The following is an 18,119-nucleotide window of genomic DNA, read 5'->3' as shown; positions in this document are numbered from 1 at the left end:
CATGTCATTTTAAAACCGCAGTGATTTTGACTGGTTCTAGTCATACTAAAATTATTCCCAAACATGTCTTGAGAGTGATTTTGGCATGCTATTAACAAAATCACTTCTATTTTCATGGATCATGTTTGATAAATTAAAAAATTAATTTTAGGAAAACATAAAATCATTTAAAATTGATTTTTAAGGTATCACTTATGTGATGATTTTGGAAAATTAATTATTCTTCAATCTCTTTTTTTAAAATCACTCCTTCTAACATCACTCCTGAACATACCGTTAGACTCATTGCTCCCCAAATATAAAGTTTACCCACATCTTGTTCTCTTAGAATGATAACTTATAGCTGCTTTGGTAACGTTCCTATTTCTTGTATTTGTTTCTTAATTTTTAATAAAAGAATTGAATTGCATGGTCCCAACATCCATAAATTCAAGTATGATGAAACAGTCTCTTTATTTATGTTTTGGAACAAAATTGGAAATGAGAATAAGAAAGAAGAAATTTGTTTTGTTGTTTCCAAAATTTCTATACAATTTTGAGAATGTTTCAAAAAATGGAGAAACAAGAAACATAATTAGGTTAAAAAATGCTTAGATTTATAAAGAAAATTGGAAACGAAAAACAAGAAACGAGAATGTTATTAAACAAGCTATTAGAAGCTCATCCCCATCTATTGAGTACATAAAAGAAGTCCCTACACATTTGTGTGAGTACTGCATTGGGCGACACAGAGGTCACCCTAATCTCACATCCGCCCAATCCACAGTTGCATTCGTCATCAATCTCAACACCCATATTTGAACTTGTGCATGCATAAGGGGAGAACTTGTGCATGCATAAGAGGAAATCTCGTCAAGAGTAGAGGTAATGCTACATGTATTGATATAAACATGACAAATCATCGATGAATCCAAAAGTTTAAGTTAATAGATTAGAGTAAATTTAACACACTCTCCATTATTTGTGGACTTGAAAAACACGGGACCATGTGCTCTGATAACTATTTACGAGGTGTTTCTATTTTGTTACGTGGCAGTGAACAAAGGAAAAAGATGAAGAGTTAGCGAATATGGTTTGAAAGAGAGTGGCCCAGATTGGCTCACAAGCCCCACTGGTGATTAGTGCCACACTTTACCTTCTACTCTAATTAAGAACCAAATATTTCAAGTAATAAACTTCATATGGATTTGAATAAAATTTTATAGAGTTTTCATGATATTTTTTCTCACGATATATAGTTAGATAATTAAAATGGATCGTTATGAAAAGTATTTTAAAATTAGTTTAAAAGGACATTTTATTATTAGTGCTATTTCTCTTGACGTACTTATATAAAATAAAATACTTTGGCTCATTACCAAATGTATTCTTGTTTTTGTTAAAAAAAAAAGTATTCTTGCTTAAGGCCGCGTTATTGTCCTGGGTCTCAAATTAATATTTCAATAATTGAAATTAATGTATGAGATTAGTACATTGATGAGCTATTTATGTGATGTGTGAATTTGTAAACAAATTTATTTAAGTTGGTATCCATTACCTAAATTACAAAACTATCCTTTTGTATATATATTAATATTAATTGATTTTTAAATTCCGGAGTTCATTAATTGGAAGGCTATATTTTGAATCTCATGATATTTGGTTAATGATATTTTTCAAAAAAGCTAAAATACCAAAAGATCCAAAAATATCCCCAAATCTCTCAAATTCGAAAACCTCCAAAAATATCTCAAAATTCCCCAAATTCGAAAATAGTGACGCATTGAGTTTCTGGTAGTAGATTCATAATCAAAAAAGTGTTTGTGATTGTTCGAGAAGAAATGAAACAAAAGATACGCTAGAGCTAGGACAGTTATTGTATGAGGTCTACCCAATGCTAGATGCAGAGGCGCATAATAGATCGATATGAACATCATGAGCTGTTCCGTAATAAAACCTGTTGTTGCTGATACTTTCTTCTCGGTTCCTTCTTCCATAACCCGAGCTCGGAGAAGGAAGAGATAAGAGGGCCCTATGGAGAATGTGGTCAGAAATCCATAATAGAGTCCGACCACAACGACCGAATTGATTATCTTCATGCATAAGGATACTAGATTACCTAGTATAAAAGATTTAAAAATCATCACAAACCTCCCTTTTTCTTTTCTATTGTAATTTCTGGATTATTATATGATATGATATGATGATTTTTAAACTTTCCATGTATATAGAAATAGAAACAGATAGACTAGAAACGACATCTCTTCCGACTGCTTGTGGTGGTGGCTTCCAACAACCGGTGGGAATTATACACAAACGGAGATGAAATTGGATATTTTTTCCATTAATAATAGTGGTAAATCAGGAAAATAAATCTTTTTTGAAGGGGTGAATCAAGCGATTAGTGTTAGAAATTTTGTATGAAACCCACGATAATTAAAGGAATATGATTACAATTTAGGGATTCAAATCTTTTAAATTTCTAAAAAAAAATAACTATAAATTTATAGTTATTTTTTAAAATCGGTCTACAAGTGTAAAATTGGAAAACTTTAGACATTGATAAAATTAAGTTTAAAAAACAGGCCTGACCTTAATAATTTTATTAATTAAGAAGCAAACATTACAACAAAGATATCTTCGGGCTCTAAGAAACACTTTGTGTATTATCATATTATGGTTTTATCAGTAACTTTGATAGAAGGATTATTCAGCTGACTTACAACTTATTCTTGCCATTATTCAACGACACCCAATTCAAATTATACCAAATTATTTATAAGAGCAAAGACCTGAGTTTAGAACAGAGAAGCCTCCATCAACAACTAAATTGTGCCCACTCACGTACTTAGCCGCATCACTCCCCAGATAAAGAGCTGCTTCAGCCACATCTTCTTCACTTATAGCATCTTCATTCTTCAGATTCCAATACATATTAGGAAACTTGTCCCCATCTTTGAGCCTAAGCAAGTCCCTGGTCAATTGTGTGGGCACTGCATAGGGCGACACACAATTCACTCTAATCCCATACCGTCCTAAATCCACAGCTGCATTCTTCATCAATCCCAAAACTCCATGCTTTGAGCTTGTGCATGCATGGGGGGCAATCCCGCCCACGGTCGCCGCAGCACTTGCAGCTGTGATTATGCTACCTCGACGAGCCGGAATCATCGCCCGCGCCGCGTGTTTCGTGCCGAGGAAGGCACCGAAAAGGTTGACATTGAGTACCTTCTGGAAGTCTGATGAGTCGTTTTCAAGAATGTTGTAGTTTGGGGCTCCAAGAATGGCTGCGTTGTTGAACATGATGTCGAGCTTTCCGTACTTGGAGACGGTTGTGTCGACGATGTTTTCGACATCTTTTTCTTTGGTTACATCGCAATGGACGAAGGAAGAAGATGAAGAGCCAAGATGGTTGGAGAGGGATTGACCTAGATCGTCATTGATGTCTGCAATCACCACTTTGGCTCCATGCTTGCAGAAGAGCCTTGCAGTGTACTCCCCGATTCCTCTGGCCCCACCAGTGATTATTGCCACTTTGCCTTCTAGTCTAATAGTGAACCAAATATCTCATGTTTTAAAAACTATAACGTGAATTTTGAGTGAAATTAAAATAGAATTCGAGAGATATGACTTTTGAAATTGTGAAAAGTATACGAGACACTTCACGAAAATTTCGTTTTTAATTAGTGTGCATGTGTTTCACATATCTTCCCAAGAAAGTATTTTTAAGGTGAAAAGTAAACGAGACACTTCACAAAATTTCGTATTTATTGTATGTGTCTGACATATTTCTAAGTGGAGTGCTGGTTAAATCAGTAGTTTTAGAAGAATTTTTTTTTTTTTAATTTTCCAAAACATTTTGATCATCAAAATTAAAAAAAAAAATGCTTTTTCTTAGTCGAAGGTACTACCCCTTAAAATTCAACCATATATTCTGAAAAGAAAAAATTATTTGTAGTTTATCTATAACCAATTAAAAAGACAAGCCCTTAGTTACATAATTAAAAATTATTTTTAAAAAGAGTACTTTAAAATGATTTTCAAAATTACTTAATTAGTACATTACGTACTTATAAAAAAAATTCAAAACACATTTCTAAGAGTCACATTGAAAATTTAGAATAGATAGGTAGTAAAAAGCTCTTTGATTATTAAACATAAAGATGATGAGAGACCATGAAATAAAATTCATGAGTAACTAATTTAAATTTTACAAAGAAAAAATAACTAACGTAGTAACAAGAAGTAAGGTTGTGTTCCATGATTTCAATGTTTTGGAATATGTGTTAGGCAGTAGATTTGAAAGCTAAATCTCAATTTAAAAGATTGTTTACTGTTGATTAATAGCTAAATATATTTTATTCAATACAAAATATTATTAACTAATTTAACAATATATATAGATATATATATATATATATTATAAAGTTTGAATAATTATTATCACATGAATTAATATATTTAATGTAATCTTGTATTTTAAAATTTTAAATTTAAAATCTAAACACACTGAAGGTATGAAAATTACATATATTCATTAAATTTGAATTTGGAAACAACAGAATTTGAATTTCATACCAACTCTAAAATATATCTTTCTTTTTTTTAAGTCATCGAGTATGGTCTCAATCTAGTTCCAATATATATTATGAGTTAAATTATTATATTAGTCTACATTGATTCGTGTCTATGGTTTTAACGATTTTATTATAGTCTCTATAATTCGAGCCACACAGGATTTGTAGCTGGGGCTTCCCCATTAAGGGTAAGTCTCGCAATATCAGTTACATTGTTGGGTGATTGTTGGCACCCCCAATTACAGGGATCCTACTAGGGAAGTCACACGACATTAATTTCGAGTTATAAAAAAGAATATTTTTTGAGAGTTAATCAAATTATAAAGATAATGATAAAAATTTTAACAAAAAATAGATAAAATTAATATAAATCAAAAGTCTTAGAGACTAAAATTATAATTATGGCTAGGTTTTTTATTTTGTTGAGAAAATGATAAAATTTTACCTTCTTGCAGCGGCGGGAAGCAAGGGAACAGCCATGGCTTTCAGCTCGACCTCTGTCTGTTGCTTTCTTTTTTTCTTTTTTTTTTTCCTTCTTTGATAAAAACTCAATATTGTTCCATTCCATGACTTGCTTTAAATAATGAAAAAAATGACCTCTTGTCGAGGGTATTAAACTTCTATTCATATTTCTATTCACATTTTTTACATATCTATATATTCGACGTTGAAATAAAAAGTGAATCAATATTTCCATAGTACTGAAAAAAAATCGACAAAATATCACTAAAACAAACCTAATATTAGTATTTATAATTTTCAACTTATTTAAAAATCGTAAAATTTTTATTTTTTAATTTAAATATTTATTATGATTTTTTAGAAATATCTATTAACATCAATATTCTTATCAAAGATTTTATTTTATAAATTCCCTTTGATCATTTACTACTTTACTTTGAAGTTAAATATTCAAATTCTCATCCTATTATTGCGATGCATTAATAACCTTTTAAAGTGAGAAATTTGAATCCTTAGCCTTACTTTGATTTTAACTTTAAAAACTAAAATGAAATGAAAGAGGTTCAAAATGGCTTTTCGCAAATACTATTTTCCACCTTAATTGAATTATAATTACTGGATAAAAAAAATTGATATATAATTACAATAAATTAGTAAGTTTAAATTAAATTTATAATTAAAAAAATAAATTTATAATCAATAAGTCTTATTAACCACTCTGTTAAAATATATATATATATATATATATATATATATATTAACAACCTCTTGATTAGAAATATATATTAATTACGATGGCGTTCTTACTTTTCATATCTTAAGATAAATTTCTTGACTTCATTTAATTACAATTAAAGTCGGTCCTTTCTTTGTATTTTTTTGTTGGAAGAAAGTCAGTCTAAAATTAATGAATAATAAATGCATTAATAATAAATGCAATAAATTAACCTAGTTAATTATTACATTGAAATAAATTACTAATCTATATCGGTATCTGAAATATGAAAGATTATCAACTAATAGATCTATAATCAACCTATTTATCCTTTTAAATTCACATTTTCCTAATAATTTACTTACTTTAACTCAATTACGAAATCAATCTCATAAATTTCTGTAAAATTAATTTATATTATAAATCTTAACTATCTTTTTTATGTAAATACTTTAAAATAAAACTACAAAATTTTACGTGCAGCACACGTGTTGCTAACTAGTAAATAAATAAATTATCGATTAAAATAATTCATTTTATTAATAAAAATATAAAACAGTATTGTAAATATTAAAACAACGAACAATACATTAAATATACTCAATTAATTAATTTTAATGAGTTAATTTAACTCATTATAAAGTTGGAATTTTCAATAATGATAATTAATTATTCAGTCAAAATTATTTATTATCAATTAATTTATATTTGTTTTAGTGAATACAATTTACAATTAATATTAACTTTTAGAAGTTTTTTTTGTTGAACATGCTGGAATAGTTGATTGACTTCTCCATCAATATTTTCTAACACAAGTTCCCTTTGTGTTGTACCCACCCACTCCTCTTGTGCATGTATCTTCTTCCCAAGACTTAGTAGTTTTCTCGCAAATAAAATCGACTTTTCCAAATACATAAAAATCTCTCAAGTAAGATATCATACTTAAAAGGACATTCCTAAAACAATTTGTACAGTAAGTAGTACCACATATATTCTTGTTTACTATGTTCCCAAGAATATAGAAATGGACACATTCCAAAGCTAAAATTCAAAAACACAAAAAATTATTGAATTAAGTATAATATAAATAAAGAAAATGAATAAATGAATCTTAAGTATTTTCAAACATGTTTCGTAATCATTACATTAGATATAGCAATGGTGTGGGACAGGCATTCTATGTGACTTGAATCTAAGACCTCAGAGATATCTCTTGAGGAGCAATAAACAATTAAATTTTGAAAATAGAAATCTATTTTAAAAATTATTTACTTTTTGAAATTTTCATGATTTTTAAAAAATAAAAAAAACATAAAATTGAATTGATTATCCAAGACCATTCTTTTTCAAAAACTAAAAATCAAAAACCAAAAACAGAAAACGAAATTTCAAACGGTCCTAAAATTTCTTTTAATATAATTTTTCTCTATCTCTTTTCTCTTCCTTTATATATATATATATAGTATATTAAAATTTATTTTAAAAAAATTTAAATTAACTTTTCCCTCCTATATAGCTAATAACAAATTAATAAACTATGCTATTTCGAACCATTTGAGCAAATTATAAGATTTTGAAATTTAAGAATGGAAGAAAAATATTTATGAAAAACTTCAGCAGAGATAAAAGAAATTTTAGTATGAATTCATCTAAACATTAACTTCTAAATCTCAATCTTCTTTTATAATTATGATATCTTTATCATTTCTATTAATTAATTATGATATATTTTCAATTTCTATTAATTAGAATGCTTCCACGTAGCCTCCTCTTTATATATTTCTTACCTATTCTTTTAACGAAATGGTGTCTCTTAAAAAAGAAAAAAGAAAAAAATCTGAATATTAACCTCAAAAGGAAAAAAGAAAAGAAAAACTAATTGGCAAAACAACTTTATTTAACTTCAAAAGAAAACAAAAAGGAAAAAATCATTCATAAATCAACTTATTTAACTTAATTTCTCCCAAACAAGTTAACGTATAAACGAAGTATTTCAATTTAGAAAATAAATAAAAAAATGTGTAAAAGTTGAGATCATTTTAGATTAATTATTTCATTTTAGATCTTTAGTTAAACTTTCGAATTGTCCAAAGATGGTATTTCTTTTCTACAATAATAATTATTTTGGTTAGGGTAATTCGTCTACCTTTTTAGTTAATGAAAGTCGTAGCTATGAATATATCACTATTGCCTATTAATGTTTTTACAAGGATATGTATTACAGCTATGTAGGCTATCCGAGGTGAGTTACTAACATGTCATCTTATCGCCAATTATTTTTCATATAGATGACAAGTTAATTCTAAATGCTCATCAAGCTCAATTCTTGTCTCGATTAGTTTATATGGCTTCAAATATAAAGCTATATCATCTATTTAATCACGCAAAATAATGCCAATAATCAAAAGGGTAATTTTAAGCCCATGACTAGAATAGACTTAAAAATTATCATAATTTTTTATCACTTTATTCAATAAAAAAATTACAAAAATTCAATATTTTTAATAAAAATCAAAATTTTCAAATCGAGTTTGATTACAAAATCTATCATCAAATAACTCCCCCACAAACTTACGAATTTAAATAAAAAAAAATATACTCTAGTGTCATTTTTATCTAAATCCTATCAATTATTTCATACTAAAAATATATTTTCAAACTCATTTGACACACGATAATATTTTTAAATAAAATTTCATATGAAAATCTATTGTAAGATAAAATTTACAATACGTGTGAAAATTACAACATTTATCTATGCAAATTGATACACATTGATAGATTCAAATTTAAAGTTAGATATTCTTTCGTTACATTTATATATGCATTTGTGCCCCTAACCACTTAAAATCCGGAATCCACCACCGAATACATCCCTATAAATCATATCGTTATGGATAGCAAACACACAGAGAGATGGAAATTAAGACTCGAACCAGAATCAAGAAACACAAAAAGAGATGCAACCAATGAGAGTACCGTACTAGTGAAGGATTCGATTGGCAAAGAAAATTAACCAGATGTTTGTGCAAGAATTATTCTTTGTTTTAATGTTCTTCGTTCTTGTTGTTGCTGCCATGATTATTCTCCAGAAACTGTTCAACCACCGATTGTTGATAGGAGCAAAGACCTTGGTTTCGAGCAGTAAAGCCTCCATCAACAATCAAATTGTGTTATTTCCCTTGAAATATCTTCACATTTGAGTGGTGGTTTATTCATTCTTAAGACTCATCGTTATCTTTGAGTTCAAACGTGTCCATCGCTATTCGTGTGGGCACTGCATGGGGCGACACACAATTCACCCTAATCCCATATTGACCCAAATCCACAGCTGCATTCTTCATCAGTTCCCGCCATGCCATGCTTTGAGCTTGTGTATGCATACGGGGCGATCCCGCCAACGATTGAGCAAACGCTTGCAGCATGATTATGCTGCCCCGACGAGGTGGGATCATCGCACGCGCCGCATGTTTCGTGTCGAGAGAGGCTCCGAGAAGGTTGACATTGAGTACCTTTTGAAAGTTTGATGATTCGTTTTCGAGAATGTTGAACTTTAGGTCTCTAGGAATGCCTGCATTGTTATTGAACATGATGTCACTTTCTATACTTGGAGATAGTCGTATCGATAGCGTTTTCGACGTCTTTCTCTTTTGTTATGTCATAATAGACGAAGGAAGAAGATGAAAGATAAAGATGGTTAGAAAGAGAGTGACCTAAATTGTCTTCAAGGTCAGAAATTACCACTTTAACTCCATGTTGAAGAAGAGCCTTGCAGTATATTCCCCAATTCCTCTAGCCCCACCGGTGATTAGTGCCACTTTGCCTTCTAGTCTAATACCAAACCAAATATTTGGAGTTTTAGAAATTATTCATGTGAATTTTTGGCACACACTAAATGTGTGCAAAGTTTGTGAAATTCAAACTCATGATCTATGGATTAAAGATGGTTTCAATTATCATTACGTTGGAAAGTACAAAGAGTTATAAATACTTGACAAATTTTCCTCTACCCTCAAATGTTTTGTTTTAGTTATCTTACCAAATATTTATCTTTTGATCCTTTCCACAATTAAATATGCACATTCATTAGATAAAACTTGTTTAAAACTATATATAAAGACTACATGGGCCTAATTTAACAAATAAATATATTATTCAAAACTCAAAAGTATATAAAAAATAATAATAAATAAGATTTATGTCCTATTCTATTCACTAAATTTATGTATTTTATTTTTATTTCTCTTAACTTCAATATTTATTCTAGTCTCTAAATTGTTTTTAAAAAATAGCATTTTGTACTCCCAACTTTTAAAAGTACCTATTTTAGGCCATAAATTTAAGAAGTCAAATTATTTATGTGTCAAAAGATTGACATAAAATGATATCAATAACAAAAGTAAAGTGATGATATAAAAGTTTAAAGACTAAAAATGATGTATATTTAAATTGATCGGTAAACATTACCTTCTTCCGACGACAGGAAGCAAAGGAAAACTCATGTCTCTCTTTGCTTTGTTGTTTTTGAAAGAGCTATAAAGAGAAGTCACGAACTGATATCACTAATGTAGTCTGACCTTCAAATTAAAGATTCAAAGAAAAAACGTACCCGTGAACCCTTTAAACCTAAAAAAAAGAAGGAACCAAATAGAGCCCTAGCTGAAAACAATCTCTTCGGTTGTCAAAGACATTGAAAACACAGGATTGATAAAGAAAATGTTTTAATTTCAAAGGATGGATGAGAAAAATGTGTATGCATTGGGAAAGGTTCTAAAATGTCGATTTGACGAAAATATGGAGGTCTCAAATTTTATGTAAATGTCGATAGAAATATCAACAAAATATCGATGTTTCAATTTTATAAAAATGACGATGAAAATATCGATAAAATGTTAATTAACTTAAATATATAACTTTAAGATTCTTTTTTTTTGACAGGTAATGATTTTGAACTTTTCTTATATTTAACGTGTACAACATGTAGATTGAACTCACAACCTCTTGATTGGAAATATATACCAATTACCACTGAGTTATTATTCGCTTTTACAATAGATACGATACTTTTGAATATATGTTCTAACGTTTGTTTACGTATATATTAAAGTCTCATAAACTAGGTGAGGTGGATTATTAATGCATATTGTCATCCATCAACTATCTATTAACATAGATGGATGACATGACTTTGTAGTTCGTAGAAGTGTATTAATTAACATGTTGACGTTTATCTTAAAAGAGTTTATGTGACTCATCCACAACTCTATATATCATCCATCATTTCATCTATTATTAAAAATCGGCGTCAAAATAATAATGTGTCACTATTATCAAAAATGGAAATTTTATCTTTAACGTTCGGGTTAAATAAATTATAGGAGATGGGGCTCTTTTCTGTCTGTCGCAAGGTTTTGTTCAAATTTTTCTTTTTTTCTTTCTTTTTACCAAACAGTGACTTTTTTAATATTTTTAAAAATAAAACTAATTATTAAAATATTACAAACTAGAAATTAGTTTTAAAAATAATGTAGATTTTATCATATCGGAGTCTACCTTCACAGGCTCAGCCAACCACGCAGTGTTTTTTTTTTTTTTTTTTGTAAATATGAATATAGAGACGTGCTGTATTTTTTTTCCTTAAGTACCTATACATGCATAGACTACACCTAGTGGAGGTCACCTATTTGAAGGATAATTTTTCCTGTGAATCCACTCCAAAATTTTAAAATTTCTCCTAAATAGGTGACATCCACTAGGTGTGTCATGCACGTGTAAATGTATTTAAAAAAAAAAATATGTCGTCACGTATGATTCTTGGAGGTGACTTTATGTCGTCTTTTCCAGAGATTATAAATGGACGGGAGAATAAAATCTGCATTATTTTTAAAATTAGTTTGTAATTTGTAATATTTTAATAATTAACTTTATCTTAGAAATATTAATAAAAATAAAGTCCCAGTGCACCTTAAAATGGGAAGAAAAATAAGGGAAAGAGAAACAAGAGAGGAAATAAACCAGAAGAAAAATCTAAAGAAGAACAAGAACGAATACAAAAATATTTAATAATTGTGCTTGATAATTTATCTTCAATGTTTGTAGTAATAATCGCAAATAACTTTTATTAAACGAGAATGTTGACGTGGTTCATACTAAAAGGAAGTGGAGTATCTATATCATGTACTACCAGAAACTTTTCAATTAGAGATGGAGTCGAGTAAGTTAAAATTAGCTTGGAATAAGATGTATCTTAAATGACGGGATCGTTTATTTTCACACATAAAAAAATTAGGGGTTCAGAGTAATTGGATTGGAAGGAGAGTGACTTAAATTGTCTCGAATGTCTGGTTGTCATCTTGGAAGAAAAGTCTTCCAATGGCACTCCCCATAATTTCTCTAGCATAAAATAGAGAATAAATTAAAATAATAAAAGTTGATTCTCGTTTTAGTTGGGCGCTTTTAGTCTTTTTTTTTGTCTTTAAATTTTAAAAAATAATAATGTTAGTTCTTTGTATTATTCCACCATCAACATGGATGTCATAATTTTGAATATGCATGTTCCAAACGTCATGGGACTATGTGAGGTGAATTATTAATGTGCATTGTCATTCATCAACTATCTAATATAGATAGACGGCGTGACTTTGTAGAAGTGTATTATTAATTATATGTTGACGTTTATTCTAAAAGAGTTTATGTGGCTTTAATATATGTCTATGTGGGTTGGACACGTTAACTTACATCATTTCATCTATAATATATCATCCATCATTTCATCTATTATTAGACAATATCGGTGGCAAAATAATGACAATATTATAAGAAAAAAATGGTAATTTCTCTTTAAGGTGTTCGAATTTCATATATTTTAAAAGTTGAAAAACTGAAAGAAGATAATTACAGACCCAAATTTGATTTAAATCAAAGTTTAAACTAAATTTTATAAATGCAAATACCACAAGTGGGAATAGCATAATTGGACAAAGAAAACCATAAAAATTAACCCACAATAATTATTTCTCAAAACCTGTTCAATTATCAGATTGGTCATATGAGCAAAAAGCTCGGTTCACGACAGTGAAGCCTCCATCAACAATTAAATTATGGCCACTCACAAACTTAGACGCATCACTTCCTAAATACAAAGCAGCTTCTGCAATATCTTCTTCCATTAACATCCCTCCACATTTCAAATGAGAATAATGATTTGGAAACTCATCACCATCTTCAAGCTTAAACAAGTCCCTAGTCATTTGTGTGGGCACTACATGGGGCGATACACAATTCACCCTAATCCCATATCGTCCCAAATCCACAGCTGCATTCTTCATCAATCCCACCATTCCATGTTTTGAGCTCGTGTATGCATGCGGGCACGCCCCGCCAATGACCGAGCAACCGCTTGCGGTCATGATTATGCTGCCCCGACGAGCTGGCATCATTGCTCGTGCCGCGTGTTTTGTGCCGAGAAAGGCTCCGAGAAGGTTGACATTGAGTACCTTTTGAAAGTCTAATGATTCGTTTTCGAGAATGTTGAACTTTAGGTCTCCAGAAATACCTGCATTGTTGAACATGATGTCGAGCTTTCCGTACTTGGAGACGGTCGTATCGACAGCATTTGCGACGTCGTTCTCTCTCGTTACGTCGCAGTGGACGAAGGAAGAAGATGAAGGGCAGAGATTGTTGGAAAGAGAGTGACCTAAATCGTCTTGGATGTCAGCAATGACCACTTTAGCTCCATGCTTGAAGAACAGTCTTGCAGTGTATTCTCCAATTCCTCTAGCCCCACCCGTGATTAGTGCCACTTTGCCTTCTAGTCTAGTAGTAATTATATATACATGTGAATTTTAATCACTCCACAAATGATTAATTGAAACTTTTAAAATTAAATTAAATTAAAGTTAATTTGTGTATAACACAGCCGTAATTGACATGTACTCCTTCCTTTGAGGTCGGAAGTTTGATTCCCCATTATCCCTAAATTGTTGTACTAAAAAAATCAATCTTTTAAATTGTACCGGCTAAATTTTTAATTTGACGAATAAAAAATTGTGTTTTTTAATATAGTATTCTTTTAATTTTTATAAAAAAAAATAATGTTTGTTTTTTCCTCATGAGTTAAAAGAATAAAGAGGGGTGGCATCACCCTTGGTACATCCGCCCTAGACAAGATATCAGACAAACTTGACGATAGGACAATGATTTTTGTTTTTTTGTTTTTATTTTCTCTGTAAGGTGACAGTGAAATTTCACATAAAGTAAGATTTTAATTTTATAACCAAAAGGAAAAAGAAAAAAACTAAAAGTATTGTATGAGATATTGTTATTGCATCAAGGCTACCTCAAGAGATATTTGCCCAAGCTTTTGCATCAATTTGAACTTTAGTTTCATTGTCGTTTTTATATATAGTTTGGATTAAATCTTTTGAAACATTTGTGAATAATGAGATTAATTTTTTTAGAATATGGAGGAAGATCCACTCCATTTCGAATAACCAATTTCATCAAAGCCTCACACCTAGAAGGAGAGAGAACAAGAAAAGACGAAGGGAAAAAAAAACGAGATTGACAATTTTTGAAAGAGATTAGGAGTGAGATCTCCCTTTTCGATCTTGTAGCGAGAAAGGAGTAAAATATATTAAGGAGGAGATTCGAACCCACAACCTCTTGATTAGAGATATATGTCAATTACCGCTGACTTATGCTCGTTTTGGCCGCTTTCTCTTCCTTTACTTCTAACTCTCTTTAATCACACTTTGCTTCCTCTCTCGTTTGGGTAGATTTATATCAACTAAGAATTTTTTAAAATAAAAAACCATAGGTTATTATCTGGTTAGATTTTTATCTCATCTCATTTGAATCTTTAGATTTTTTTTTTTGTCAAATGACTTATCATAATAGAAATATTATATTAAAAAGAAGACATAACACATTATCCAACTTCCTTATAACAAAAAAATTTTATACTTAAACAAATAAAAATTTAATGTTATATCTTGAGAATGGCCGTCAGCCTACCATTTTTAAATCTAATCATAGTGAAAACTCATATAACAATGAAAAAATAAATTATAAAAAAAGAGAGAAAATAAACAGAAGAAGAGCTAGACAAAATGAGGAAAAAAAATAGCGCAAAAGAAATAGTGAGAAACAAGAACAAGAAAAAATAACTAGAAGAAGAACATAGAAAAAGAAGGAGCGTGATTAATAATCTAGAGGTTAGATGGACAACGAGACGAGAGATTAACAATTTAGAAGCGAGATGGACAATGAGAGAGAAAAGAGACATCTCTTCACATGTCGACTTATGTTACTTCGATTCGATACCTCTCGATTTAGGGAGGAAATGCACATTAATTTGTATTATTTTTAGTCTCCACATCTCGATCTCTACTAATTGGATCTGAGACTGGATGAAGGGAAGCTTTATGGGAGAAAGGAGGAAAAGGTCGGTACAGCTAATAACCAACGGCTTGACAAGGTAAAAATATAGAATTTGCAAAATGAGAAGAAACCTTTGGGTTAGAAAAACTTGATTTTTAGGAACGGATGAGTTCTTATTCCACATCGGATTTATGAACATTTAGACCAAAAAATAATTCAAAATTCAAAGAGTAAAACGAGATTTAAATCACAATCAAGATTCATATATATATATGTAAATGTTACCTTCTTGCAGCAGCTGGAAGCAAGGGAACGCCCATGGCCTCTCTCTCTCTCTCTCTTTCTGTGTTATATATTTGAGTATTTGGCCAAATGGCATCAAGTTGATATATAGGAGTTAATTTTTAAATTATTTTTAGCAAAAAAACAAACAAAACAAAATTATTGGTGATTTGAATTCAAATATTTTAGTTTGGAATTAAAATCTATTTGATTGTTTTTGCAACTTTTCAGAATTACTTTTGTTTGCCTTGAAAAACGCAAACCAAAACAACAACGTTCAAACTCCTGTCAAATTATGCAGCTGGAGACCAAACAATTCGTTAAAAACTTTTTTCGTAGTTTTGTTAAAGACAACGGTACCTCGAATATCCCACGTATCTTTATTGATTTTGTCCATTTGAAGCATAGTCTTTACAGTTTTATTTTTTTGTTCCACTCAAAAGGTCTTATACTAATGGAAATAATTGTCCCCTCTTGTATATCCATGATCATTCTCTATCTTAGTCGGTGTGAAATTTTATTTAAAATCACCTTACAAACTCAATAATCGTATAGATAAAACTCGTCAGATTGGGATATTTCCTTTGGTTTTTAATTGATTCAAATGGTACATATATACAAAACAATTTCATGTTTGCCTAAATTTAATAAGCAAATAAACATAATAATATTTGCCTAATGCAGGGAGAGAAACACGGGTGGGAAGAAGAGGCTGGATAAGAAACCCTAATATATTACTATATATATTCTTTTAAATTTAATATTTAATTGGATTCGATTTAGGTTGAACCGACCAAAAAATCTTCTAACCCACGATCTGAACCGAATTTTCAGTTCTAAAAAAAATCAACCAAACCCAACTCGAAAAAATTTCTAACCCAACCTAACAAATCCAGTTTTTTTTTTAACACCTCTAAATCAAATTGCTTCTTTCTCAACACCTTAGTTAAAATATTTGCCAACTATGTCGATGTTGGAACATAAGATGGTGCAATTAAGGCCTTCATGGATAGCATCCCGAACAAAGTGACAGTCAACTTCGATGTATTTGATGCATTCATGAAAAATTGGATTATGTGCTATGTGTAAATATGCAAGCTCTATCGTAGAAAAGAGATTTTGTCTTTGGATGATGAACTTCCAAACTTAGAAGTAGATCCTTCAATCATTTCAGTTCACATACAAAAGAAGTCATTAGAACGATATTGTGCCTCAGCAGAAAAGCGAGCAACCGTTATGTTGCTTCTCAGTCTTCCACAAAATTGGTGAGTTTCCAAAAAAAAAAAGATAAAATAAAATATAAAGAGAGAAATACACTTTTGGTCTCTGAGGTTTGAGATAGATATCTATTTGGTCCCTCAAAATTCAAAATAAACACTTTTGGTCGAGTTTGAAACGAGTATCGATTTCGTCCATGAAGATCCAAAATGAACACTTTTTTGTCCTTTAAGGTTTAAGAAATATTTCTAAATGGTCCGTGGGAGTTTCTTTTGACTGTTAGTTGACTAACCTAAAATGATGCGGCGGTTAAATGAGTAGTTTGACAAAATAAATTAATTTTATATTTATTGGTTAGTTTTATTTTTTCAAATCAACTATTTAACCAAGAAAATCTAAAAAGCTTCTAGTGAGGATTGAACTCACAACCTTTTGCTTATGAAGCGAACGCACTACCACTATGCTACAGAAAGCAATTTTAATTATAAAATTACTTACAAGGTTAACAACTATTTTTATAATTCAAAATAGAGTAAAATACTTAACAATTTTAATTTTATAAGATGCCAAATCTCTTAATAATTTTAAATAGGATAAAATAAATTTGTAGTCCTGACCTAAATCCCTACTCACAAAAAGACTCATTGATTTTAGTGCTAATTAAGTTAGTTAAAAGCAATTTTTACCATTTTAAAACTCATCTAAAATTCACCCCAATATTTTCATGGTCATCTCCATTATTGAAAATTAAAGTGAAAAATAAAGTACCGGGACACTCGAAGTTCAAATATGTACAAATAAATTAAAGGAGGTGGGGCTCTTTCTGTCGTAAGGTTTTTTCCAACTTTTTCTTTTTTTTTTCTCTTTTTTTTTTCTTTTTCCAAACAGTGACTTTTTTTAAAAAATATTTTTAAAAGTAAAACTAATTATTTAAATATTACAAACTACAAATTAGAGTTAAAAATAATGTGTATTTTATTCTTCCGTCTAGCTATTTATCTATATATCAGCTAGAGACGACCTTCACAGGTGGAGCCAACCACGTAGTATTTTGTAAATACGACCATGGAGACCTGTTTTTCTTTTTTTTTTTCTTTTTTCAAGTATCTATACATGCATAGACTACATCTAATGGAGGTCACCTATTTGAAGGATAATTTTTTCTGCCAATCCTCCCAAAATTGTAAATCCCCTCCCAAATAATTAGTGAATAACAGCATGTCGTTTCAAGAGATAACATGTCACGAATGATTCTTGGAGATGGCGTATGCCGTCTTTTCCTGAGACTATGAACGGGTGCATTATTTTTAAAATTAGTTTGTAATTTATAATATTTTAATATTTAACTTTATCTTAGAAATATTAATAAAAATAAAGTCCCAAATCAGTGCACCTTAAAATGGGGAGAAAAGTAAGGAAAAAGGAAATAAACAAGAGAGGAAATAAACCAGAAGAAAAATCTAAAGAAGAGCGAGAAGAATAAAAAAATATTTAATAATTGTGCT

The 18,119-nt window shown here is 30.0% G+C and overlaps 2 protein-coding genes, 1 non-coding gene and 1 pseudogene across 4 annotated transcripts; all 4 read right to left on the bottom strand.

Moving 5' to 3' along the window:
* Positions 1-2,547: 2,547 nt before the first annotated feature.
* LOC111012697 (borneol dehydrogenase, mitochondrial-like) lies at positions 2,548-5,090 on the bottom strand. The gene is made up of 2 exons (XM_022286942.2): positions 5,002-5,090; positions 2,548-3,526 (listed from the first exon to the last, which is right to left on the bottom strand). Exons 1-2 carry the CDS (start codon positions 5,034-5,036, stop codon positions 2,752-2,754), a joined length of 810 nt encoding a protein of 269 aa, XP_022142634.1. The 5' UTR covers positions 5,037-5,090; the 3' UTR covers positions 2,548-2,751.
* A 3,479-nt stretch (positions 5,091-8,569) lies between these two features.
* Positions 8,570-10,235, bottom strand: LOC111012730 (secoisolariciresinol dehydrogenase pseudogene; annotated as a pseudogene).
* A 2,488-nt stretch (positions 10,236-12,723) lies between these two features.
* LOC111012546 (borneol dehydrogenase, mitochondrial) lies at positions 12,724-15,560 on the bottom strand. 2 transcript variants are annotated; one of them, XM_022286715.2, is made up of 2 exons: positions 15,400-15,560; positions 12,724-13,548 (listed from the first exon to the last, which is right to left on the bottom strand). In XM_022286715.2, exons 1-2 carry the CDS (start codon positions 15,432-15,434, stop codon positions 12,762-12,764), a joined length of 822 nt encoding a protein of 273 aa, XP_022142407.1. In that variant the 5' UTR covers positions 15,435-15,560; the 3' UTR covers positions 12,724-12,761. The 2 variants fall into 2 exon arrangements, with proteins under 2 accessions (XP_022142407.1, XP_087978401.1); XM_088122275.1 differs by having other exon boundaries at positions 12,724-13,543; positions 15,400-15,508.
* A 1,455-nt stretch (positions 15,561-17,015) lies between these two features.
* TRNAM-CAU (transfer RNA methionine (anticodon CAU)) lies at positions 17,016-17,088 on the bottom strand. The gene has a single exon. It is a non-coding gene; the product is annotated as a tRNA-Met (tRNA).
* Between the last annotated feature and the right edge of the window lie 1,031 nt (positions 17,089-18,119).

Source organism: Momordica charantia, assembly GCF_013281855.1.
Source record: "Momordica charantia cultivar OHB3-1 chromosome 3 unlocalized genomic scaffold, Mcharantia_2.0 BLBB01000003.1, whole genome shotgun sequence".
Lineage (NCBI taxonomy): Eukaryota > Viridiplantae > Streptophyta > Magnoliopsida > Cucurbitales > Cucurbitaceae > Momordica > Momordica charantia.
This window is presented reverse-complemented; position numbering and strand designations above follow the sequence as displayed.

Coding starts and splice junctions, on each gene's coding strand:
- LOC111012697 (XM_022286942.2), bottom strand. CDS start 5,036: ATGGCTGTTCCCTTGCTTCCCGCCGCTGCAAGAAG. Junction 3,527..5,001: donor CTTCCCGCCGCTGCAAGAAG/GTAAAATTTTAT, acceptor GTTCACTATTAG/ACTAGAAGGCAAAGTGGCAA.
- LOC111012546 (XM_088122275.1), bottom strand. CDS start 15,493: ATGCCATTTGGCCAAATACTCAAATATATAACACAGAAAGAGAGAGAG. Junction 13,544..15,399: donor CTTCCAGCTGCTGCAAGAAG/GTAACATTTACA, acceptor CTACTAGACTAG/AAGGCAAAGTGGCACTAATC.